At 38.3% G+C, this 26,442-nt stretch overlaps 1 protein-coding gene across 1 annotated transcript in view; it reads right to left on the bottom strand.

Annotated features, from left to right (window-relative positions):
• The window catches only part of DOCK4 (dedicator of cytokinesis 4), a 262,080-nt gene that overhangs the window by 132,433 nt on the left and 103,205 nt on the right, over positions 1-26,442 (bottom strand). The window contains exons 11-13 of the mRNA XM_075727861.1: positions 23,479-23,627; positions 22,029-22,113; positions 20,200-20,351 (exon numbers count right to left, since the gene is read on the bottom strand). Coding sequence (XP_075583976.1) covers positions 20,200-20,351; positions 22,029-22,113; positions 23,479-23,627 — 386 coding nt within the window. The remainder of the gene's footprint in view (positions 1-20,199; positions 20,352-22,028; positions 22,114-23,478; positions 23,628-26,442) is intronic.

Genomic DNA, 26,442 nt, shown 5'->3' with positions numbered 1-26,442 from the left:
TATACCATCCACAGCTTTTCAAAATGCAGCTGGAAAATCACTAGGAATATGTTGGATAAGATCCAACTCAATAGAGACTAATTAAATCTTTATTGCACCAGCATTTGCCTTGTAGAAAATCTGGATTGATGATTCACAGAATTAGAGTCATTCACATTGAAAGGGACCTCAAAAGGCCTCTAAGTTCAACCTCCTGCTCAAAGCAGGGTCAGCTATAAGGTTAGATTAGCTTGCTCAGAGCCTTAGCCACTTGGGTCTTGAAAACATTCCGTTACTCAGGCCACACAGCCTGTGTGTTCAAGTGGAAACAAGTGGAAAAACCACTCCAGTGTCTAACTGTCCTCAGTTTTTTCCTTATATCCAGATGGACCTTCTCTTGTTTCAATTTATATCCCTTGTCTCTCATTATCCCACCATGCACCATTGATGTTATTGATCTTCTTGTAGGTACAGGCAGGTGACAAAGCTCCCTTCGAAATGGCTTCTTCTCCAGCCTGAAGCAGCCCCACTGCCTCAGCCTGATCTCCCAGGGCAGGAGCTCCTGCCCACAACCAGTGCAAGGCCTTCCGCTGAGCTCACTTCAGTTCGTTAATATTGGTCTTGCACTGGAGGACCCAAAACTGGCATGGTCTAAGCAACGCCAAGCAGAAGGGGGTGATCCCTTCCCTTAAGCAACTGGCTATGTTCTTGTTGACACAGCCCAGGATGCTGTTACATTCAAGAGCAGATTTCTTAAGACCTGTATCTGGAGAACGTTTTATTTTTCTATGTGCCAACTATCCAGGCTGAACCTACAAACACTTAGACCTTTTCATTGTTGTTATTTGAAAACATTTGTGCAATCCTCAGCTATGCAGCTTTTTTATCAGACGGCATAAAAGGCAGAACCTAACAATAGTAGAGTTGAACTCAAATACCTCAAAGTGTATGAAAATCCTATTTTCTCAGAAACATTCATGTTTTATGATGCAACCAACTTCTGCAGCTTAGGTCTCCATGGAAACTTTAAAATCGAGTTTTAAAGACTGTTTTTTTACAGAGAAACAAGTTGGTATTTTGCTGTTGATTTAAAAATGGTTTTAAAAATAATTCTGCCCTTTCATTTAGATTTAGCTCATTTGCAATATTGGAAAATAGAGTAAAAAAAGTGCAGAGCTTTGTTTATAGGTCTCACACAAAGTTATTGCACATTGAGCAAGAATTATTATTTATATTACCAAACCAGCTAAAGCTTTAGGACCCCATTATGTTGGACACCATGCAAAACTGAATAAAAAGAAAAAAGTCTGTGTTCCAGCAGCAACAATACAGCTTCTGTGCACTGAAGCCTGCAGTGCATTGCTACACGTCAATACAGATTTGGCCCATACAAGGTGATTCTGAATTTCACCACCTTATCTTTAGTCTGTAGAACTATTTAGAAATAATATATATGTACACACCACATTTCACTGCATTTTTTGTCATTAAAGCAACCACTAGACATGTTGGTTCAAAGAAAAATACCATTCAACAAGAAACCGCATTGCTGTGGATAAGCTTTCTTCATAGTTTACCTATGAACTGGCAAATACTGAATTTAACTGGGAGCGCATTCTGTATTTGTTGAAGCTTACATTGTGCAGAAACAAAGGCACATCTTTTGAAAGCTTCCTACTCAGTATCCACTATAATGTGAAATTTTCAAGCTCTGCTTATACTCACAGACCATGAGATTATGATTCACAACAATTAAAAGCCAAGGACTTTTGTCATGCCACAAAGAAATGCACTGATTGCAACAGACATGTAATGGTTATGCAGATCTAATTTCCTCATTTGAATTTGAAATTTTGTTTGACTGAAGCATAGGACCCAGTGGCGATGAAAAAAGCAAACAGAAAACAACAAATAAAAAAAATGAAAAATCTTAATCCTTGTTTAGTGTTTTGATACATTCTTTTGCTTGAAACATACCACAGCACCAGTTACAGCTCAGATTAAAATGGTTATCTTTGAACATTACCAGGGAGCAAATGCAAGCAGTTAAGACTTTTAAGATTATGAGAAAAAAATGGCGATGTTATATCTAAGTACAGAGAGCGTGTGCGTTTATATATCATTTCAAAAGGTTTCTATAAAGAAAAACAGGTAGCAAAATGGTTGAGGAAAGTAAACAGCCTTCCTAAAACAAAACAATAAAGACAGAATTGCCAAGATCTGAAAGCTTGGCTTCAAACAGCAGCAAAAGCTCCAGAGGGTTAAATCTAGGGTTAGTATCTTATTGCACAGCAGTTTTCTCAGCAGTCAGTTGCACATACATATATACAGCAAATACACACAGCAGTACTCCAAAGCAGAAATACCTTTCCCTTGTATTAAGATGATTTGAGTCTACTTTAGACTGCAATGAATTTTTTATGAGCACCAATCTCACCACTTACACATGCTGTACATATTTAAACTCCGCTGTCTTCCCACTGAAAATAAGGAAATAACTAATGGTGAAGAGATTAATTTAAGAAGGTCAACATGGGGATTTTTGTACTGTAACTTCCTGTGTATTAGCAAAGTAACAATGTGTTCCAAATCTGCAGGCTTAACGCACGCATTTAAAAGAAACACGGCCACAAACTGTTCTATTTTCATAAGTGACCCCTATTTCCTTAGTATTAGCAGGAAAATGTTACCAGTCACATGTTACCAGTCTAGACAGATTGCTTGCTCTATGATTTATAAACATGCCAGCGAAAAAAGAACCAGCCAGATTTATACCACATGGCATATTCTTGTGGTAAAGCTATGTTATCAAATAGTCATACTTCTCAGTATAGCTTCACTTTCAGACATCTTTACAAATGCTTTCTACTTAAATATAGGTTACAGTGATTTCTAAAGGAAATAATGAGATACAGTAAGAGAATACTGCCACATAATTCACCAGCTCAAGTGTATCACATTCCAGAACACCGTTAATGGACGTTCATTAAGAACGTGAATCTGAAGTGACTTCATTTACAGCTAAAAGCTCATTGACTTCATAAAACCAAGATCAGACGCAAAATGTTACTCTCACACTTAGTGGCGAAATGCTGAGAAATGTGGTACAACATGTCGTATGTTACTGAAGTAAATCTAATAAAGCCTTAAAAGTACATTCTTAATCAGAGAATAACTAAATGATTAATGTGCCAACATGACTTAGCAGTACAAGCTGTTCCACAGCAAGTCAGGCCCTGTACTTTGATTGTTATGCACTTGCAAAAATCACACCCAAATTTCTAACTAAAATAAGTAGCAATGAGCAAAGGGGGAGAGAAAAGGAAGACTGTGTATTATAAAAATAAGATTTTGGCCAATTTCAGATAAAGATCAAAGCATTAACACTAACAAAAGTCAAACAAAGCAATATTATGATGTTGTATCGTAGCTTATCTTCATGTCTCCTAGCCATGCTGACAACATGGGGGAAGGAGAAGAAAAACATTTTCAAATGCTAGCTTTATGCTATGGAGCCCAGTTTTTAAGAACACACCCTACATTATTTTAGATATTTGCACCTGTATTTTAACTGAGAGGTGGCATTACACATTTCTTGAAAATGGTAACAAGTTACTTAGGAAACAGTAATTTTAAATTCTTTTCCATGAGGTACCACAGGAGCCAAAAGATGACAATACAGTTTTAGAAGACAGACAGCACGCTGGAACCTATCAGCAGGTATTTACAACTAAAGAAACAACATACAGCAGAAGCTGGAGCTCTCAGTAATAGTGAGCTTAGCCTGCCACCACGGATAAACATTTTGCAGCACAGCATTATCAGTGCACAAACCTACAGATCCTTTAAGCTGAATTACAGTCTTGATTATTATCCTAGTCACTGACTGAGGTAACAGCATGGATACAAGCAGATTTGCCGTATCTTTCCCCAAAGATGGAAATTAAACTTGAAGAGAGCAGGAGGAATTGGTAAAAGTGAAGGGAAATGAAAGCATTTAAGGAAATCCCCTCCCTCCAACACCACCTGGGCTCCTATGTATTCATCACCATTTGAGGGTTTACAAATGGTAAATCTGTATTCTTTTGTGCCAACCCTGAGATGCCTCTTGTTGGCAGCCAGTGTGACTGAAACGTGTTCTCGATAAGATGATCTGTAAACCCAACAGAATACCACTAACGTTGAATATATCTCATCATTACCTAAATCTGTCACAAATATGCTATGGCTGGTGCACATGCCCCTGTTTTAACATCGCATTCATTTCTGAATGTAACTAATTGTTTAAGCTCCACCAGCTGCAAGACAGGCCACCCCTGTCAAAGCAGTGCTTTCATCACTGCAATTAAAACCAATTATTTCTCCTGTTACTTTTCAATTTTTACAATACAAACAGTAAGAGGGTTATTTGTTAATGCATGAGAGACCTAATCGATACTACAGGTTCCTCTTGCTTGGGTTGGTTTGTCTGCTTTAAAAAAGCATCTATGTACACAATATCAGATCAAAGATCTATACAAGCTAGCACCCTTACTCCAACCACAGCAAGTGGAAGATATTCGAGATGGAATCTTTAAACAGTGGGTAGGCAGGTATATTTGTTTCACTGAATATGGGTATTCATGAGAGGAACTGAGCTACATCATTACATACAACTCATTTCTAAGACACCCTCACACCTGGGAATAACACATCTGTACTTGTTGATTTGAGGGTATATGAATGATACGACTAAAACCAGGCTCTGTCTCCCCTTAAAATACAAAACCAAACCCTTTCAAAAGCATTTTCCTGCTAGACTACACTTGTGCCTTTTTTTAGAAACTCATTCCTAACATATCTACCTCATTTTACTTATCCACAAATGTAGTTATTTTGTTGCAAAATCCCATGCAGCAGCTCCCATACAACTGCTGTATAGGACAGTCTGGGCAGTCAGGCCAAGGCAAATGGGCTTGCTGAAATGTCAACTCCTCAAAAAATACTTGGAACACTACCCTGAAGTAAAATGTTATTCTCTTGCAATTCAAGAATGGTCAGTACTTAAAAAGCAATTTATCAGAAATGTCTCATTAATGACAGAAAATGACACAGCACTGCACGAAGTCAGATTAAATGAATAATTTGTAAAAAGAAGTATTATTAAAACATCTACAACCTCTTAAAGCCAGGACGAACCCTTTTCATCACCAGGCAATGAAGGGCAATATAAATCTATAGAAAAGACATTTATTACAGAAAGTATCACAAGGCCAAAACATTTGGAGGACGCAACTGTGCCAAGCATTCCTTTCATACATGTTCTTCCCACTACATATATCATATCTGCTTATACTATTGCTATTGATGAGCACATAAAACTGAGCAACCAAAAAAATTACTTGCAAGGGATAAATAAAATTTATTTTTGCTATTGATATCTGAAAGCTAACAAAAAAAAAAATCAAATATTAATAGGTACAAGGGAGAAAGAGGACAGACCTATAGAAATCTTTGTAAGATACCAACCCACTGATTTTGAAATTTCTCACCGGTCATGGTACATTCCTGTGAAGAGTTTCTAAATCCAGAACAGAGTTTTCAGGTCAAAACCAGACTCAGGGAAGGAAAAAAAAAAAAACCTAAACCCAAACCCCAAATCCTCTTCACACCATAAGGTAAGTAGCCTGAATATTCATGGGGTACCTAAGAGGCTCAAGTTCCAATGTTTGATTAGTGTATGTTGAATACTTTATGGGTCAGTCTATTAGTTACAGCGAGCATGTCTTTTACTCTATTTTGGGAACTGTTTTGCTTTGTAAAACAACAAATCAAAATGTAATTAATAGGCCACACTGACTGACTGGGCCAGCACTTTTGTGTTCTTACCTCTGATGTGGAGGAACTCTACAGCAGGCAGTTCAAGTCAGTTTTCTCAAGCAAAAAGTATCATTCACTTGAGGCACATCCTTCACATTTCCAGACTGACTGGGACCAAGAAACAACTTTTTTGCTAATCTCCTCTGACAACGCCTACTCCAGAATTTCTGCTTGTCTAGGATCCAAGCAGAGAAGACCTACAAATTTTACTACTTCACTCCCCCTGCCAAGAAAAGGCTGACTGACTGTATATGTCCTGACTATTCCTGCACGTAGGAATCTTTCTGCTCACAAGGAATAACTGGAAAAAATGAGGCGCATTTTCTGAAGGGAAGCTTCTGAAATTTCTGGAACTTCAGGGTTCTCTTTTAAGCTGCTTTTTATAACCCTGTATTTACTTCCAATTACAATCACACCAAATACGGGCAAATTACCAGGTGTTTTGTCTTAAACAAAGTCAATAATGAAATAATTAACCCTGCTTATATATTGAGTGCGTGTATACACATATCTCAATATCAAGGGTGACAGAAAAATTTAAAAAAAATCAGCAACCACACATTCACAAATGTACATAAGTTAACAATCTAAAGAGGTATTTTTATTCCAAATGCATAAAGGATTGTTAACAGAGCAGTGGCTGCTCTCTTGCCGAAGTGACCTTTACGTTTCCTTGGAGGTGTTTCAACCCTCCTGCTAAAATCAGGACTACCTCCTAAATGAGCAGGAAAAAAAAAACAGGCTGGTTTTCTTTTATCTTGTTTCTGAGGAGGGACAAAACAGAGTAATAAGAAGTGACTAAACTAAAATGAAGGACTCTTCTAAGAGTCTGCTAGCCAGAAAAGCCAAGATGCTTCATCTCTCCTGTATCTATGAGGTATAGGTACATATGCATTGATTTTGTGTAATTTGCTATAGCAGTTTTAATACTGTGCAAGATGAGATATTTTTGTACACACCGCACAGGAAATTGAAAATAACACTGAGCTACTCTATGCTGTGATCCAGTAAAAGTGCAGATTATGCTTTTGTGGAAATACTATAAAGGACAAGTAGCCCTGAGCTAGTTCATTGCTTGTGGTTCCCATGGGTTGCTCCCTCTTACCAGAAACCCTGCTAGCTCCTTTAGCTCAAATCCCTGCCCTCCCTAGCAGGCGCATTTGCACAAAGAAAGTCAGGATCCAAGACTGCTTTCAAGACAAAAAGCATCCATGGAAAATGTGGAGGTAACTGAATATTAATTTCCAAGGAACAGTATTAATGAAGGTTACACATGCTAAAAAATAGTATTTTAAGGGGAAAAAGCAGAGTAGCCTATCACCTAATGGTAGATTAAAAATTATAAAGAGCACCTAGATTGTATGTAGCATATGATATAGCGTTGTACCGAGCACACTTTTATGCACATACATTTTTTTGTTTACAAAAATTCTATGTTGCTGAAAAATTACAACAAAGTCCAGTCTGAACTCTGCCTCTCTAGTCAGTGTTCACTCCTCCCAGAAATTCTGTGCTATTGGGATCAGGTAACTTAGTCTGAGATGCAGCTAAAACATATACTTAAACAACCAGAAAAAAAACACACATACACTTTTTTCCCCAGAATGATATTAATTCTCATAGATAACGGTAGAAACAAGCCCCTCTCATTATGCAGCGTTATTTATTAATAAAGCCTCTGAATTTCCACAGCATTCAGAAACACAGAATTTAAATATCAAACAATCAGATATTGTACATACAGAAGCAGAAAATCTGAGTATCAACTAATGTGTGTGCATGTATGCACATACATAAAAATTCCTTCTCCCTCTCTCTCCAGCTTTTGTATTTGAAGTACATTGCGCCATCTAAAATTATTTTCAAATCTGGTTTTAAAGTGCCCGCCCATTTTCCAAACCTAATTTGTTCTCTTCTCTGATGTTAGAATAAAACAAAGAATCTAAGTGTCTGGAAAGAACATGGAAAGGAACAGTGGATGCACACATTGTATGCAACAAAAAGAAGTCCAAAATAACATTTCTAGCATGAAACACTTGCATGATAAGCATGCTATGGAAAAAACCATAAAGAAGGTGAAATTAATTAGCACGTGGTTCTGAACTGAAACTTCTCGACCAACTTGATAAAATTCTACGATGAAATGATCGCTCTGGTAGAAGAGGGGAGAGCAGTGGATAGTGTCTACCTGGACTTCAGTAAGGCCTTTGACACTGTCTCCCTTAAGATCCTCCAAGAGAAGCTGCTGATGTATGGGCTGGATAAGTAGACAGCAAGGTGGATGGATGTCCTGGTTTCGGCTGGGATAGAGTTAATTTTCTTCCTAGTAGCAGGCATAGTGCTGTGGTTTGGATTCAGTATGAGAATAATGTTGACAACACGCTGATGTTTTTAGTTGTTGCTAAGTACTGCTTATGCTAGTCAAGGACTTTTCAGCTTCCCATGCTCTGCCAGGTGCACAAGAAACTGGGAGGGGGCACAGCCAGAAGAGTTGATCCAAACTGACCAAAGGGCTATTCCATACCATATGACGTCATGCTCAGTATAGAAACTGGGGGGGGTTGGCCGGGGAGCAGCGATCGCTGCTCGGGGACTGGCTGGGTATCGGTCGGCGGGTGGTGAGCAATTGCATTGTGCATCACTTGCTTTGTATATTATTATTATTATTATTAGATTGTTACTATTATCATTTCTATTTTACTTTATTTCAATGATTAAACTGTTCTTATCTCAACCCAGGAGTGTTTCTCACTCTTACTCCTCCAATTCTCTCCCTCATCCCATCAGGGTAGGGGGAGTGAGCGAGCGGCTGCGTGGTGCTGAGTTGCTGGCTGGGGCTAAACCACAACAATGGAAAACTGGCTGAATGGCCCAGAGGGTGCTGATCAGTGCCACAAAGTCCAGTTGGAGGCCAGTAACTAGCGGCATACCCCCAGGGTCAATACTGGGTCCAGTCCTGTTTAACACCTTCGTTAACGACCTGGATGATGGGGCACAGTGTACTATCAGCATGTTTGCTGATGACACAAATGTGGGAGAAGTGCCTGATACACCAGAGGGTTGGGCTGCCATCCAGAGGGATCTCAACAGGCTGGACAAATGGGCTGACAGGAACCTCCTGACATTCAGCCAGGGGAAATGCAAAGTCCTGCACCTGGGGAGGAACAGTCCCAGGCACCAGTACATGCTGGGGGCTACCCAGCTGGAAAGCAGCTTGGCAGAAAAGGACCAAAGAGTCTTGGTGGACACCAAGTTGAACAGGAGCCAGCAATGTGCCCTTGTGGCAAAGGAGGCCAATGGTATCCTGGGCTGCATTAGGCAAATTATTGCCAGCAGGTTGAGGGAGGTGATCCTTCTCACCTGTACTCAGTGCTGGTTATGCCACACCTGGAGTACTGTGTCCCATTCTGGGCTCCCCAGTACAAGAGAGACATGAACATACTGGAGAGAGTCCAAGAAAGGCCGTGAAGATGATTAAGGGACTGGAGGGGAAGGCTGAGAGAGCTGGGACTATTTAGCCTGGAGAAGAGAAGGCTCAGAGGGGATCTTATTTATATATATATATATATATATATATATATATATATATATATATATATACAAATACCTGAAGGGAGGGTGCAGAGGACAGAGCCAGGCTCTCTTCAGTGGTGCCCAGTGACAGGACAAGAGGCAATGGATACAAACCGAAGCACAGCAGGTTCCCTCTCAGTATCAGGAAACAATTTCTTTACTGTGAGGGTGTCTGAGCACTGCCACAACTTGCCCCAAGGAGGTTGTGGAGTCTCCATCCTTGGAGACATTTAAAAGCCATCTGGATATGGTCCTAAGCAACCAGCTCTAGGGGGTTAGATCAGATGACTTCTGGAGCTCCCTTCCAACCTCAACCACTCTGTGATTTTGTGCTTACATGTAAGTACCACATAAAGGCAGCACAGATAGACAGCAGGGTCATTTGGGTCTTTAGAGAAATATGGTTCTTTACACATTCTTCTCCATCTTCCACCTCTGCAAGTTAATAACTGCTGTGCTACAACACTTTACCACTTGTCTTTACTTGCCCTGAAGTTCCAAATGACTATAATTAACAGACTGTTCCTCACAACAACATGCGACATGTTCTTCATTTGCCAGAGGGCCATCCATACAGGACTCTTCTCCTGCACTTTTTTAATAACTTCCGTAGCCTTGCACTGAGTACACACCCTACAGCTTCAGAAACATATTCTCCATCTCCTTTGTCATCTAGTGTTCAACACTGTTCAGAAGCAACAAAGAATTTGACTATTTGAGTCTCCTCATTTAGAGTGCTGATTCTGGGGCACTGATGCTAAGGAAACTAGATATTGAAACTCAAGTGTAACCCACTTACATGCTTAAAGTAATATTGAATCTTTGAGCTCTTGCTCAGGAGAGGCCACAGGGATATCTTCGAAGAAAGACATCTTGGGTTCTCAGTAGTGAGCCTTCTGGGTAATGGAAATGTATTATCAGTGTGATTCAAGAGGTATCCAAGCCGTTCCTTGCTCTTGTTCTGACTGTTAACAGTCAGTTGTGTAAACTTTAGATAGAGGGATGATCAAAAGTAGGGTTCTTTGAGCTGGGCTAGAACTGAGCAGATCTCAGGTTTGAAGATGCTGATGGAGGCTGCAAAAAAAATGCCTTCAAACATTCTCTTACTATACCAAAATCCTTTAAGATTTTCATAGAATAAGAGGGGAGGGGAGTTTTTGTTTCTTAAAGGGAGAAAAAAAAAAGACATTATGGCTTTTTTCTGTAAAAAAAATAAAAAAATAAATTAGAACACAAAGTAGTAAATATATTGACCAGCAAAATGTGGATTTCAGCTTTCAGCAAGTCATTTAACTGATTTAAAGTAACAGCAGGACTAAAAGAAGAAAGGCATAAAAAGATTGATGATGTGTATGAATGTCCCTAAAAAAGGTGAGGTTGAGAGTACAACAAAGGAAGGCTAATCTTATTCTTTGATATGATCTGGAGTTTACACAATCATTAAGCGTATAATCAAAAGCTCACAAAATAGAAAATGCAGTTTGCTTTCATTGGCATTGGATAAACAGACTATTCCTCTTTGTGCTGCTTGAGAATCTGTGCTCATTTGAGGGCAATATGATAGTTACAAACAAGGTTGTTCAAGGTGATAGGAAAAGGAGGATTAGCATGCCAACTTATCTCTGCTCCTCACACAGATGGGGCCAGAGGCATCAATCAGTTGTGGTCAGACGTTCATATCATATTGACACAGACACAAAGTGTATATCAATGAAAGAAAATCTTATCACACTCCATCTTTCTGAAGTGCTGCCTTGAAATTGTCCTATTAATAGCATTGCTATTTCGAAAAAATATAACATTAAGAAGATGGTTTAGAAAAGACACTGCTACACAAGAACTGCGTGTCACGTTGCAGATTTAAGAAAAATAATTTCTACAGCAGTATATTGGCGTAACACAGAGGCACAAACTCTACATAAATGTAAAGGTCAGCAAAGCAACTGGGACTTTGGGCAGAAGATGATGCAGCATTCCTATGCCTAATCATCAACACCAAGAACAGGGTCCACAGTCTGAATTGAACAAATGTACGCAGCAGGCTTAATACCCTCCATTCCCTTTTTCATAATACACTGCTCGGTGTTGTTGGTGTTTTCAAAATTCTCTTAAAAAAAAGAGGCAAAATCTCTGGATAGCAATGTGCTACAAATATAAATACGGTCTTACAGTATCTATACTGGAAAGGTAGGTATTTCAGAGGACACTGGGATATTTGATTTTTCGAACACAGACATCTGGTAAATATTTTCTTTGGGGTTTTGGTTTTTTGGTTTTGTTTTTTGTAACAGCAGGATATTTTTGTGGCAAGAAATAAAGTTAACAGAGTCTCAGTGAATAATGCACATTGTCTGGAAAACAGCTAAGCTGTTACTTTGTCCCTTCCAACTTGTTAAACTGATTCTAATAAAAGCTGATAAGTGAGATCTTTCCAGGATCTGATTAAAAAAAAAAAAGAAAAAAAAAATCAATATATTTTTGATTAAAGGATTGGTGTTCTTAGAGCTCCAGTGTAAATGGGCCCTCTGGCTACACTAAGGTCATCACTGCTGCAACAAACTGCTGTATTGGGTAAGTGATATGAGTACATGTGGGGGAAAAGCAGGTACTATCATCAGATGTCTTCTATTTCTCTGAAAATTTGCCACTACAAAACTGGTAACTGTGTAATCTGTTGAAGTACATACTACTGGCTTTGTAAGTGTGATCTAACTGCAGGAAAAGAGGTTCATTTCATTAACTTTTGTGCTGGTAAGAGAAGAAGATATCCCCAAAGCAAACAATCATCACTACACTCTTCAGTACTCTAAATGTTGGGAATCTAAGCATCTTCATATTCCAACTTTACAGAACAGAAGCTACTGATAATTTCTCAGGAATAGAAAAGCCTCCAGAACTTCACAAATCTCATAAATGGCCACACATTACAACAGATTTATAAAGCAGCTAATAAAGAGGATCAGAACGCAGGATCGTTGAACTCTGCTGAAATGTTGAAAACACTCATTTCCAGTCTTACTTTGGAGCTCTAACAACGTCCTATCTTTTACCTAAAGTTTAAACTTAGTTATTTTCTTGTAAGTGCATCTCACATTAAATCAACTGCATTCAGGTGTCTGTAATCCCTTTTAACTCTGAAAATGTTTTTGTAATGTGATTTTAATGGCTAAAAAAATCAGTTAACTCCTGAAGTAAAAAATTACATGAGTACAGCTGAGTTACTCCATGTTTTACAGGATTTTCCCCCATTCAAGCTATAATCCCGCAATATCCATCTTACATACACTATTTCATGATCTACATGATCGGGTTAGTTTGAATCAGGTGTTTGCTTTTGAAGAAAATCTTTTGATTGTCTCCTCATTTTGATTCACAACCCGGAACAGTCTAAGCTAGTGAACTGGATTTCTTCTGCATAAAACTAAACTGGAACATATGCTCTTGCCACTCAGTCCACACAACCACAGAGTTAGTCCAAAGTAAAATCCTTAAAACATTTACACGTGTTAACATTTGGCTTAGCCATAACTGCTGCTCTACAAATCCACTCCTACTGTCTGACATTACTTGCTGAAGTAGACAGCAGTCAGACTTTCAAACTGTTCATCTAGTTATAACAAAATTAGATGACATAAAAACAAACCATCAAAGCTCAGTACTAAATTGATAAGTCCTTCTGACTGCTTTTCTCAAACATTGGTTGAGCACACCAGATTCAAGGAACAGATTTTATAAAAGCATTTCTTAACAACACTAATTAACTACCGTCTGGACTCTCAACAGATCTAGACAGAGTATGTTAGAAACAGATTAAGATGTTTTACACTCTAAGTAGCCAGTAAAAGCTCAGAAGTGGCCAGTAAAACAGGACTGAAACAAAAGACAAAAAAGCCTTGAGAGAAGATGTGATCATGGACCTCTTTCATTTTCCAAATACAGTAAACAACACTACAACTGGGTATGCTAAAAATTGTGCCTGTATATTAGGATTCTAATAGTGTAATTAGTTCTACAAATTAAAGTGCCATCAAGATAGCTTTTTACTTTCTTAAAGAACAAAAAACTGAAGAATACACAAACAGGGCTCATGACCTAACAGAAATAAAAGAGGAAGAGGAATGTAAGGCTAGAAGATGCAATACTGCCTAAACCAAAGAATTTTACTGGGACAAGCCGTATGGCGGTACCATGTTAAAGCAGTTACGTTCACACACTTGCTCTATCCCACTCAGGGGCTGTTACTGTTCTAGGAAAGAAAACTGCAAAGCAGAAAGAAGGGAATGCAAATGGAACAAGATACAGGAACACACCAGGGAAAACTCTAGGAATCATCAGAGGCTGAATTCAGCTGTTTATTGTTAATTTAAGTGATGGCAAAAATTATTCCTAGCAGATAGTTTAGCTAGAAAATATAGATATACACATGTGCATACACAGTCAAGTAAAATTAGTATGCACCAATTAAGTAGAAAATGAATGACTTGCAACTGTAGGCTTAATCCATCAAGCGCATAAGCATGTCAGCACTCAGATTTAAATACCTGACTATCAATAGCTAACTTCTACAGTTTTCTTGCTTCCATACAGGAAGCAGAATATTCATGTCCAAAAAAGCCTCTTAAAGTGTGAAGACACACATTAGACAATTATATCAACATAGAAACAGTCTGCAAAATAATATTTATTATTCCTGTTTATTAACAACAATAATAAAGTCATAAATAAACCTGTATTTTATTATTACATCTACCTTAATACAACAGAACTGATGTTAATGTGGATGCCGACATAATTAGAACCAGTTATTTTTAATAGCAATCAACAAAAAAAGCCTGGAGAAAAGTACAGTCACATACTGTCCCAAACAAATGGCAAGTGATCACAAAAGAACATTTATCTCTAGCTTACTAAAGTGGGCACTGATCACATTTGGTTAGGTGCACGAGATGCATCACAGCTGCTACCACTCTAGAGAAACCTTTAGTTAGGAAGGCTGAAGGTCAAAAAGAACCCCAAGCATCCCACTGATTTTTGTCACTACCTGACATCAGATTTCTTCTCTGGGCAAGTCACTAATTCATTTCAACATCACAGTTTCTCACATCTCACCTGAAAAACATATTATTATCTAATACTTAGTACATGTTGTGAAAATTACGAGCATTTATCCATGCTTTTAAGATGAAAAATTATTTAATTTAGAATAAACTAGTTATAAACTTATCTAATTTTCCTTTTATTCAAAGCACTGAAGGAATACTAAGACACATTATCAAAACCACAATAATGGTTTAATGTTTTCATGGCTTTAATTTCCATCTCCTACTTATTTTAAAAGGTGCCATCCTAGAAATGCACTGGTAGGTCACATGACGAGAACACCAATTTATATGTTAAATTAGAAGAATATTCCTTAAACATGTACATTGCCTACCACAACACAATGACAAAAGAGACACACAGACCATGCTTTCTTTTTGAACGAAAGAATTTCAATATACACTGAAGCAACAGTAGCAAATTTGCACGTACATATATCACTTATTTTTGATCCATTTCCTCTAAATCCTTTGCAAATATTTTAAAAGCAAATTCAGAGTGCTGTCACTATCACAAAATCAAATTGTTTTATGCATGTTAGTAAAAATGACATCCTCTTATCAGTAGTGTATAAATACTCAAAATTTAATGAAAATGTTCTGTTTAAACTCTGCAGCAATATACGGATAGATTTATACTAATACATTAAAAATAATCTCACTAAGAAAAATGCCACAAAATAGCGTCTATATGCTGTGGTACCTTGCAGACCAGTAACATGAAGAAGCCAGGTGAGCTATGAGCTCGAACATGCTATATTTCTTTCTGAATGTTGCTAACCATTTTGGATCAGAGCATCTTACCCAGAGGCTGCTTTTTCTTGCACTAGTCTGGAGCTGGACTAGGAAGGGAGCTGCTATACTCAAGCTTCCTAAAGCCTCGCTATTTCTTTTTGGAGATATTTTGCCCCACCTCGGGATCTACAATTGCAGTTCAGTTTAACCATGATATCTGAACAACTGTTTCTGTTCAAACAGCTGAATGTATGAAACAGGTAACATAAAACAAAAAAAAGGCTGTGGAAAAAGATATGCAATCGTTTAAAAGAATTAATCAGAAAATGTTGCTTCTAGTCCTCCAACAATCTTTTAAAGCTGTTACTTCAACTGCATAAACCTGAGGTTACAAAAAATGAAACGGATATATATAGAGATCTTATAGTTGCAGGTCCACCTGATAAGAAGCTAATTTAGTCTTAAGAAAAATATCAGAACAAAATTCTGTCCTTAAATCTCAATTCTGCTATTTTTGCTCTCTCCAGAGCAACTCTTTGTTTAAGAGGCTACAGAGATCACTTGCTTTATGTCAATTTACATCAGATGGACAACGAACAGCATACTAGAATCCACATAAAGCCACATTTTTGGAGCAGTTATACCTGTGAGCTTGTACTTAACATTATGCATTCAAATGGTCGCATTACAACAAGCAGGATTCCCCACCTGAGAAAAGCTCGGTACACCTACAGTGCTTGCAAAACTGAAACTTGAGGTAAAAAGCAAAAAAGTCCAAAGAAACAAAACCCAAAAATTCTAACACCGTACGCAATGAATTGAAGAAATGCATTTTAAGTCACATATATTCATATACTTCTATTCTTAATCGAAGATCTTTCTGTTTCAGGAAAGAAATGATCATGTATAATTCCTTAAGTTTATCTGTGCTATTAACAAGTGTCATCCATTATTTTCATTGCAATTGTCTACTGGCCCACAAGACAACGGCTTAGGAAACCAACGGACAAATGACACAGCTGGGTTGTGACAGACCTTAAGGAGTTGCTACACACAGCTTTTGACCTGCACTTTCATCGGAAATGAGCAGAAGAGTCTGCGCATCCGGGCTCCACAACTATTACTGCCAGTAGGCTTCGGCATCGTTGCAGGGTGTGAGCTGCAGCAGCTGGGGAGCGCAGACACTGTCTCCTCTCATACATCGTCTTTCTGAGGGAGGCTGTTCATCTCACGCATGCATCAGCCAGGGCCTAAAGACCTCTGCAATATGCCACCCATTTGTACTGAACAAAAATTATACATCATACCATACTGTTGTGCACCAAAACCAACTAGCTTTGGTTTAACTCTGTGATAACCTGGTTATGTCGCTTCCAGGTCTAGTCCAGAAAGGCCATATAAATCTCCAGGTTGGACACCTCTGCATTCCAGAGTTCATTCTGTGATACAGATATACTTTGCATTTAATTTGTTCTTGTGAAAACTCTCTTGGTTTCAGCTTTTTCAATGTGTTGAGAGATTTCTCTTTGTTTCTTGGGAGGGGTTTTTGTTGTGGTTTGGTTGTGCTGGTGTATGTTTGTTTGTTTTGCAGACAGTTGCAAACTACCTTCACAAAGTTCATCTTGTCATTCCTCCCATGCCCTAGAAGGCAGTTTGGATTCATGGCAACACTCTTCTTCAAGGTTTGCCAGTAACGGGATGAGGAAGTTCACACATAATAAAGCAGCTGCAAACAGACACTGGAGTCAGGAATCAATAACTAAAGGTCAGATCACAGCAAGCATGTGACAAACAGCTCTAGAATTTGTGCTTTCATGTGAACGTGAAATCCAATCCATTTGCTTTCATACCACCACTACTGCCATAACCTTGTTTTCAGCAATCCATAACACCCAAATTGTTTTCTGTCAAGGTCTGAAGCTCTCTCCTAAATCTATCACCTGCTGTGGCATTCACTAGAGTGAACACAAAAGATGTGCCCTGATGCACGTTTAATTCTCAGAAATTACAGTAAACTGTGTTTTGATGATTAATGTCCAAAGTGCAGGACAGAATGAAGTGTCAGTATTTAGCAGCTAACACTGTAACAACAGTGGCTTATATATGATTTCATTAACAAGAAAAATCAATTTACTCAGTATAATCTTCCTTCAAAGCACCGGTTAGTTATCTTGCCCAACTACAAAGCACAAACATAATTTTTGTCAAATTCAGCCAAAATTCCACATGGTTCTCCAAATTCCTATTTGCCATATGTAAGACAACAACTAGTACACAGTCATGGCTTTGTACATGTTTTCAGTAACACTTTTTACCCTATTATCAGACTTAGAGCAGGAGCTTGTATTTCCTTTTGTGTATCTGCGAGCTGTCTTATCTAAAGTGGTTTTTGTTTTGAATTCTAGTCTTTCATTTCTATAGTGGCCATTCTTTAAAGCAGATGATGTTTGTTACCTCCAAAATATGTTCCTTTTATTGTGAGGATGGAAGAGAAGAATACAGTGGTCAACAACCAGTGGCAAATTATGAATGGGAGCCTTCTGAACAGAAGGTGATCCCCCATTGTATTGAGTTTGCATGGAAAGGTTTTGGGAACAGGGGGGCTACAGGGACAGCTTCTGTGAGAAGCTGCTAGAAGCTTCCCCTATGTCCAATAGAGCCAAAGCCAGACAGCTCCAAGACAGACTCACCGCTGGCCAAGGCCAAGCCAATCAGCAACGATGGCAGCACCTCTGTGATAACATATTTAAGAAGGGGAAAAACTTGCTGTGCAACAGTAACTGCAGCTGGAGTGAGAATATGTGAGAGGAACAACTCTGCAGACACCAAGGACATGGACCTGTTGCAGCAGGTCCAGAGGAGGGCCACAAAAATGATCCAAGGGCTGGAGCACCTCTCCTACGAGGCCAGGCTGAGAGAGTTGGGGTTGTTCAGCCTGGAGAAGAGAAGGATTTGTGGCCTTTCAGTACTTAACTACAGGAAGGATGGGGGCAATCTTTTTAGCAAGGCCTGTTGTGACAGGACAAGGAATAATGGATTTAAACTAAAGAAGAATAGATTTAGACTAGACATAAGAAAGAAATTTTTTACAATGAGGGTGGTGAAGCACTGGAACAGGTTGCCCAGAGAGGTGGTGGAGGCCCCATCCCTGGCAACATTCAAGGCCAGGTTGGACGGGGCTCTGAGCAACCTGATCTGGTTAAAGCTGTCCCTGCTCACTGCAGGGGGGTTGGGCTAGATGACCTCTAAAGGTCCCTTCCAACCCAAACCATTCTATGATTCTATGAAGGTCAGCGAAGAAGGAGGGGCAGGAGGTGCTCCAGGCACTGGAGCAGAGATTCCCCTGCAGCCCGTGGTGAAGACCATGGTGAGGCAGGCTGTGCCCCTGCAGCCCATGAAGGTTAAGGATGGAGCAGATATCCACCTGCAGCCCAGGGAGGACCCCACGCCGGAGCAGGTGGATGTGCCCGAAGGAGGCTGTGACCCCACGGGAAGCCCACACTGGAGCAGGCTCCTGGCAGGACCTGTGGCCCCATGGAGAGAGGAGCCCACGCTGGAGCAGGTTTGCTGGCAGGACCCCGTGGGGGACCCACGCTGGAGCAGTCTGCTCCTGAAGGGCTGCACCCCGTGGGAGGGACCCACGCTGGAGCAGTTCATGAAGAACTGCAGCCCACGGGAGGGACCCCACACTGGAGCAGGGGAAGAGTGTGAGGGGTCCTCCCCTGAGGAGGAAGAAGCGGCAGAGACAACGTGTGATGAACTGACCGCAGCCCCCATTCCCCGTCCCCCTGCACTGCTGAGGGAGAGGAGGTTGAGCATTCAGGAGTAAAGTTAAGCCTGGGAAGAAGGGACCGATGGGGGGAAGGTGTTTTAAGATTTGGTTTTATTTCTCATTACCCTACTCAGTGTTGATTGGTAATAAATTAAATTAATTTTCCCCAAGTCAAGTCTGTTTTACCTGTGACGGTAACTGGTGAATGATCTCTCCCTGTCCTTATCTCAACCAACAAGCCTTTCGTTATATTTTCTCTCCCCTGTTCAGTTGAGAAGGGGAGTGATAGAGCGGCTTTGGGGGGCACCTGGCATCCAGCCAGGGTCAACCCACCACACCCATCACCGCTGCACAAGCATTTAATGGTTCAATCTTCCCTGCATATTCCTCAAACAGAACTTACAAGGCTCTTGCACTAACTCTGCTCTCCTCCTGTGCTCGTATTTATTAAGTGCGTAGTGGTTCTGCTACTATTCACTCCCATGTTCTCTCTCTTGGCCAGAAATCTGCTGGGAGTAGAAATCACTACTGAATATTTAAAAATTCAAAGATTACCAGGGCTCTCACAGAATTTAAGGCATAGGACAAACAGAAAAAGAATGGTTCCAGGATCAGCTCCCAGCTGAAAAAAGAGGCCAAACAACCCTAAGTGGACGTGAGATTGGGTTTGACTGTTTCACTGAAGAACAGGCACCTCCTCATTGAAGTACAGGCTCCTTTTATAAAAAGACTCTTAATTCACTGACTAAGGGCAGCCCTCCAGTCTCATGTACCTAGGAGAATTCATCTCATAAATATTACAGAGCAAGCAACAGTTCGAAGTTTTGAATGCGCACTGCTTAGGAGAGAGGAAAATAGAGAGACTGAAAAATGACCTTTAGGTCACAGAACTAACGTTCACTCTGTATGCATACAGGTATATATGTTGCTACACAAACAAAACCAACTCAAAACTGAAATAGGTCAACAAGACAGAGAAATATACATTATTTAAAGCTAAAACAATACTACAAACTATTAAGTATAGAAACTGAATTTCAAAAGGAACCAAAAAATTATCCTGAATCAAGACTATCTTCTGCTTGTTTCTAAATGTGAAATTTGTTACCTGGATCAAAACATACAGTGTATATTGACAGAACTTATGTAAAATCAGTATTCCAGTGAAAAATCATGTGGTACCTGATGGGCCGATTTTCTTTACTATCAAAGAGTGAGAAGATTACTTCCAGCTCCTCTCCGAGATTGGAGCACATCAGACTCTTCATCTGAACAAAAAGATGGTGGCTGCTAGCTGGTACTGGTGTGTCTTTTTTCCGATGACGATGCTCCATCTAAAAATACCATAAACAACACAGCAGCCAGTTTGAATTAATCATAAAAATCTGAAAACAAAAAGAGGTAAAAAACCATAATATCAACCTACTTTCTTAATCCCAATTTTTAATTCAGTATTAACTTGTAATAGGTTTATTTCCTTTTTTTTTTTTTTTTTTTTAAATCTGAGAAGGAGAACACAAGGAAGTGACTTTCCCAGTGTGGCACTGCATCACAATTATCTCTAGGAGAAAAACAGTAACCTCTAGAAGTTTACCTTTTTTCTACTCTGAAAATTTTAAGCCACTTTAAAGTTTTGTGCTATAACAATATAGTATTTCACAGCTAGTTTTAATAGTTAATTATCTGATATTCTAGTATTCAAACAGACAAAAAAATGCTTTTGCAGAAGACTAAATGCCAGTATTTTAAAATGGAAAAAAACCCCATGTCCATATTTTATAATCTTTGGCAGACTGCTATATAGAAGCTACTAAATTCTCTTGATTTGACTTCACAGTTTATACCTTCACCGTTTTAATCACCTATTAAGAGCAGGATAATATTAACTTGTACTATTTCTCTCTTACATTGTACCAAAAATAATTTTAAAAAGCAATCTAAGCTACTTAGCCTTCAAACTGAGGTTATCTTGGGCTTTTTTTTTTCCCCCTCTTTATTTTTGAAAGTGCACTCCATGAGTTCCATTATTAGTTTTCTGGGTTATTCTTCCTCTGTGTGTTTCTTCTTATAATTAATGGTTCCTCACTGTATTTCATCTAGTGCTTCAACAGGATTCCGTAAGATTACATATGACTTTGAAACTGCCCCAAAGTATACCGATTCCAGCATGATGAAATTGCTGTTAGGCTTGACATTACAAGTTATCAACATAAGTAGCCAAAAATTATCAAAAATATTTTATAATTTCAGCTCCACAGAAAATTGTAGCAATTATATTTTTTTTATTCTCTATTTAAATACAAAAGTTAACATAAATAAAATTTAGTTTAAATAAAAGCTTAGTCTTAAGCAAGTAAGGCTCAGAACTGTGCATCTGTAACAGCTGCAGTACTTCAATATGAGCCAAAGCCCACATAAATGAATTGGCATGTTTTCTTAGACCTCACTGGAGATTAAATCAGAATGAGAAATATCACTGTTGGTTTTAGTAAATCAAGATGGGCTTTTATACCCAAAGGAGAGCTTTTCTATGCAGTTTAACTGCTATTTGCATTAATATATTAGAGAAGACCAATAGCCCAGTATGATTAATTGTGACAATACTTGTACCATGAGTATATTATTATATTCCCACAATCTTATCTAACAGGACTCATGGGCCGGGTAAAGCTCTAATGGAAGAGTCTCATAAGCTTTTATTGATGATTAAATTAATGTTAACAGTCTCAATTTTAATGATATATCAAAACCCCAAACTTTTAACAAATAACATGTAAAATGAACATGTGCGCACACACAAATTTGATCTCAAATCAAAGCATCTCATACAGATGTAGAGATGACATAACGGTTCAAAAGAAAACTTCTTTCCTCACAGTAAAACTCATTGTATTATGAAATGCCAGTTTATTTGATGAAAAAAAGTGCTTTTGGTTAAGTAGAAGAAAGCTGCCAACAAAACATCCATATGTAATTTGACAGCAAAAGCACTGAGTATTATATTCACATACCAGCCTGTAAAGCTCCGTAATGCTGATCTCTTCAGGATCCACCATAGCATATTCTTTTCTTGGAACTAAGTCGAGTCCCAGTTGTCTGTATGAGAAATGGAATAACAGTAAGTAGTTTCTATGTACAAAGGAAACAAATTAACTCATTGCTTCTATTTACATATAACAGAAACATTCCAACCAACAATGTACGTGTTAATGGGTATCTACAGTTGGTTTTGGTTTAATGTATTTTGACTGTATTCACCATTCACGGATGATTTCTCTCCTTTCTTCACTTTGTAACATTAATAGAATAGGTTTTTCCACAATTTTTAAATCTGTTTCACATTGTGGACAATGTACAATGGATATTGTCCTTTGTACTATTGTGGACATTGTACAATGTGAATTGTATTGTCAATCTGAATGACAACCGTGGAAAAGAAGATAAAAAGTAAATCCATCAAATGCCAAAACATCAGCTTATTTTTAATTTGGACTGGAAGGCATCAAAGCTGCTTGGCTGTATCCCCTGAATAAAATAATGAAATGAACTTGAATCAACAGGAATAAAACTTATTTTCAGCACAGCAGCAAGCAGTAAGGATTAAGAACACATATGGAGCTGTCATGCTGAATTTAGAAAAACCTGAAAGATTAGAAAGTTTTTTAAAAATATGCATTTAAGAGTAGGAACTGACCACTTCAAAAACCATCACAATTTCATTTGGTTAGCACAAAATCCTAAGCAGACAGTTAATCATACACAGTTCATCACTGTTCTTCCACTATGTTAGGTATTTAGGCTTTCAGATAGCAGTAGTTGCAGAAACCACTGAAATTCAGTTAATTCTACTATTGAATATTGCTGCATTTAGTCAGAGTTTAACTGAATAAATATAGGCTAAAGAAAAGACTTTGGAAACAGCACCCAAATGCCAAAAGGTATTTTAACCTTTTTTTCACTTTTTTTTTTATAAAAAAAAAAAAGTAAGATAATACAATTTGCTTTAGCTCTTATTAGTTATTCAAGTAAAATAAAGATGCAGAGCATAGTAGCAAGATGTATGTTAGAGATGTCCAAGTAGGAACTGTGTGACAAGTCAAAAAGGAAGCAATGTCAGCCCATATTGTTAAGACGATAGAGCTATGCTAACTGCGTCACACGGGAATCTGGCCAGGTGTGTTTTAAAAAGACGTAAAAGGATGCTGCAGATAGTCCAATGCAATTCTCTTGCAGACAGCACCCCTGCTATCTAAAATAAACTTGAGAAAAAAGCAAAATAAAACAAGTCACTTTTCACTGGTAAAACATGGTGGACAGAAAAACAAGGAAGGAGAAAGTCCATTAAAAAAAAAGGTAACACTGTCAGAAATTTGTTCCTCATTTCAATATTCTACAATGAGCCTAAAGCTGTGCCATTACAATTAGATTACACTGTTTTCATTTATTATTATATTTACTCACTCATTGCCCCAATCCAGACGAGCAGTGATGTGTCGCTTGACATCCTTCATTCGATCATGGGTGAGATGGCCGACAAGGACCTGCCTTCGCAGGTCTAGGATTTCATTCATTATGTGCCACAGTCGGTGAAAGAGATCCCCCTCATTCCTCTGCGAGACAAAAATATAATTGCCTCTACATCACCTGTATAAGCTGACAATCCTCATAAATACAGATATGGTGGGGAAATCAAGAAAACTTCTTTATTCCCCTATTTAGTCTTTTTTTCTCTCCATCATACTGTGACCATTTTACCTGCGTGCATGCATGTGTGCGTGTGCGTGTATAAAACCATTTCAGAGTTTACCACAGACCCTATCTTTGCACCACACTCACTCCAAAATTCTACTCCAACTCCTTATGCCTCATGTTAACACTGTTTGATTTATGTGATAGATATGACAAAAATTCAGCAAAAAAATTGTTTCATGCCATAGTGCTGTTTTATTCCAAGAGCATGTTCATCCTGTGCTGCTGTCTCATCCAAACTGAGTATGTGATCATGCAATTCAAGACTACTTGAACTCATACACATAAGGGGATGAAAAGGCAACAGCTCCTAGCATTCAAACTCTGAACCAGAGAGTGTTAATGTTCTTTTAACTTTTTCTTGCATGGATATAACTGTACACACTATCATCTACCCATAAATAAATAGTATCACATAGACAGCATCTTGTCTACACAGTTCTTCACCTAACTGTGAAGTAGGAGAAATTATATGAATATGATTGCTTTTTCAACCACATCCTCCTACTCTAATTATATACCAGTTAAGGACATAAACAATTTCCCATAACAGCTTCTTCCCAAACAGAAGTTCTTTTAACTCTTCTTTCACCAATTCTAAGTGGGTTTACTTGATATAGTTTTTCTGAGAAACTTTAGCTTGAGGAAATTATTGCAACCTCTATTTAAGTGATGCATCACACCAAGTTGAAAAAACATTCCTGTTCACATTTGTTCTGCTAATTCTTGCCAAAAAACCCTAAGCCCATTTCCCTTTTCCTTCTTCCTATGACCAAATGGCATAAACCCAAAGTTCAGCTACTTCTGCTGCATAATTGCTATGAAAAGCTAAAATTCACTTAGAAGCACTATTACTCTCGTCAGTAACCTTTATATTCTAAGGGCTCTGACAAACTGCCATTTGATAAATCTGCTCTTTTTATTTCACATTCATTCACTTCATAAGCTCACTAAAATGGGCATTAATAATTGATTGTCTTGGCTTTCTGTCTGGAAAAAAAGAAAACCACTGCATTTTGAACATGCAATAACAACAGCAGTGAAGAAAAAGTTTGCCAAAAAAGAAACAAGTTCAGTAAGAACAATAGGAATATATGAACTTCATAAGAAAAAAAAAAAGTCATACAAATAGCCCTTGAATTAGGAGCAAGAGACAAAGAAGACTTTATAGGAATGTTATAGAGAACTAGGCTGACAGTATGCTTTCATAGTTTTCCATCAGACACTAGTGTATAAAGATTTCATTTCTACAGTTAAAAACACAAATCAAATAAAAACTAATTCAGGTGCATCTTTGTTTTCGATATTTGATGATAAGCTCTATTGATGTAAATTATTCATGTGAATACAAGAGACATGCTCATGTTTAACAACACTATTAAGCTCAAAATAACATTTGCAGGTATCCTTTCTTTTTCAAAGCTTTAGAATTTGTCTCTGAGTTGTTTGTATCTCAAAGTGCTGAGTGAATCTGCAAGCAACTGTGCCTGCTTTATAGATTTAGATCTCTACACCAAGGGATCATATTTTTGCTCCTTTTGTTCCAGGAGAATTTTTGTACCAATATACTTGCTAATATACACAAAGCAGTCACACAGATATGCCTCAGGCGTTCAAGAAAACTACTTCCCGTTATAATGCAGAGAACTTTCAAAGAAGCTTTGAAGAAACAGTTTCTTGTTTCTCAAGAAATGGTTCACACTGCTTAATTACAATTTCACTGTCAAGTTTAAAATTATATTCTATTACTGAGAACCCAACAGAAAGAACTACTTGATTTTGTAGGTTCTTGTATAAAAGCTTTCACTAAGCAAATTAGCAACTGCTCCAACTGCAGGCTTCAGAAAGGTCACCTGGTTCTGAACAGCCTCTCTGAACACAATCCGTACAATCATCTCAAAAAGGCAGCAGACTGGCTGCTTCTGTACCATCCTGACTTGTAGGAGGTCTATTGGCACCACTCATTGCTGTTTCTTACGTAGCAGAAGCAGCCCCTGTATAAGCAGAAGGTAGCTGATCTTCTTACAATTTGAGTCATAATTATCAACTCAGCAATGAGTTAAGATGAGGGGTAGGAGACTATGTAGATGCAAGTGAACAGGCTTTGATTACATTTTATGTGAGCACATGCTGTCAAGTCCAAACAATGGTTTGGTTGTAATGTAGTACATTAGAAGTTCAAATGTTAAAAACGGAAGACAATCATGATGCAAAACACAATTTAAAACTAAAATATTTTAATTAAACCTTTAAAGACACAACTCTACATTCAAGATGAAGTAAAAAAAGGTCAGTTAACAGAGGAAATAGAAGTAGGCACGGAAAAAGGAAATAATAGCAATTATTAGGTCTTAAGATTATGATGTGCAAAGAAAATGTTAAAAGATGCAGAATGGTCAGCAAAGGCTGAATTTCAGTCAGAATAAAGAGAGATATTGAACAGGTTTGTTTCTGTGTGTTGTAAGTACAACAAAACAAAACAATTTCTACCTATGGTGGTAGCCAGTTAAGAGAAGGAAATGGTAGGATTTCTTACAGTGAAGAAGTCACTGGTCTGAAACCTCTCAAATGAATGGGAGACTACAGTGGGTTCATAGGAGACATGGGAGTGAAAAACAGTCTCAAGAGCTTGTATCCAATATCCTATTGATACTCCACAACATTTAGATAAATAAA

The sequence above is a fragment of the Pelecanus crispus genome, chromosome 1 (assembly GCF_030463565.1).
Source record: "Pelecanus crispus isolate bPelCri1 chromosome 1, bPelCri1.pri, whole genome shotgun sequence".
Lineage (NCBI taxonomy): Eukaryota > Metazoa > Chordata > Aves > Pelecaniformes > Pelecanidae > Pelecanus > Pelecanus crispus.
The sequence above is the reverse complement of the archived record's forward strand: the minus strand, read 5'-3'. Positions and strand labels throughout refer to the sequence as shown.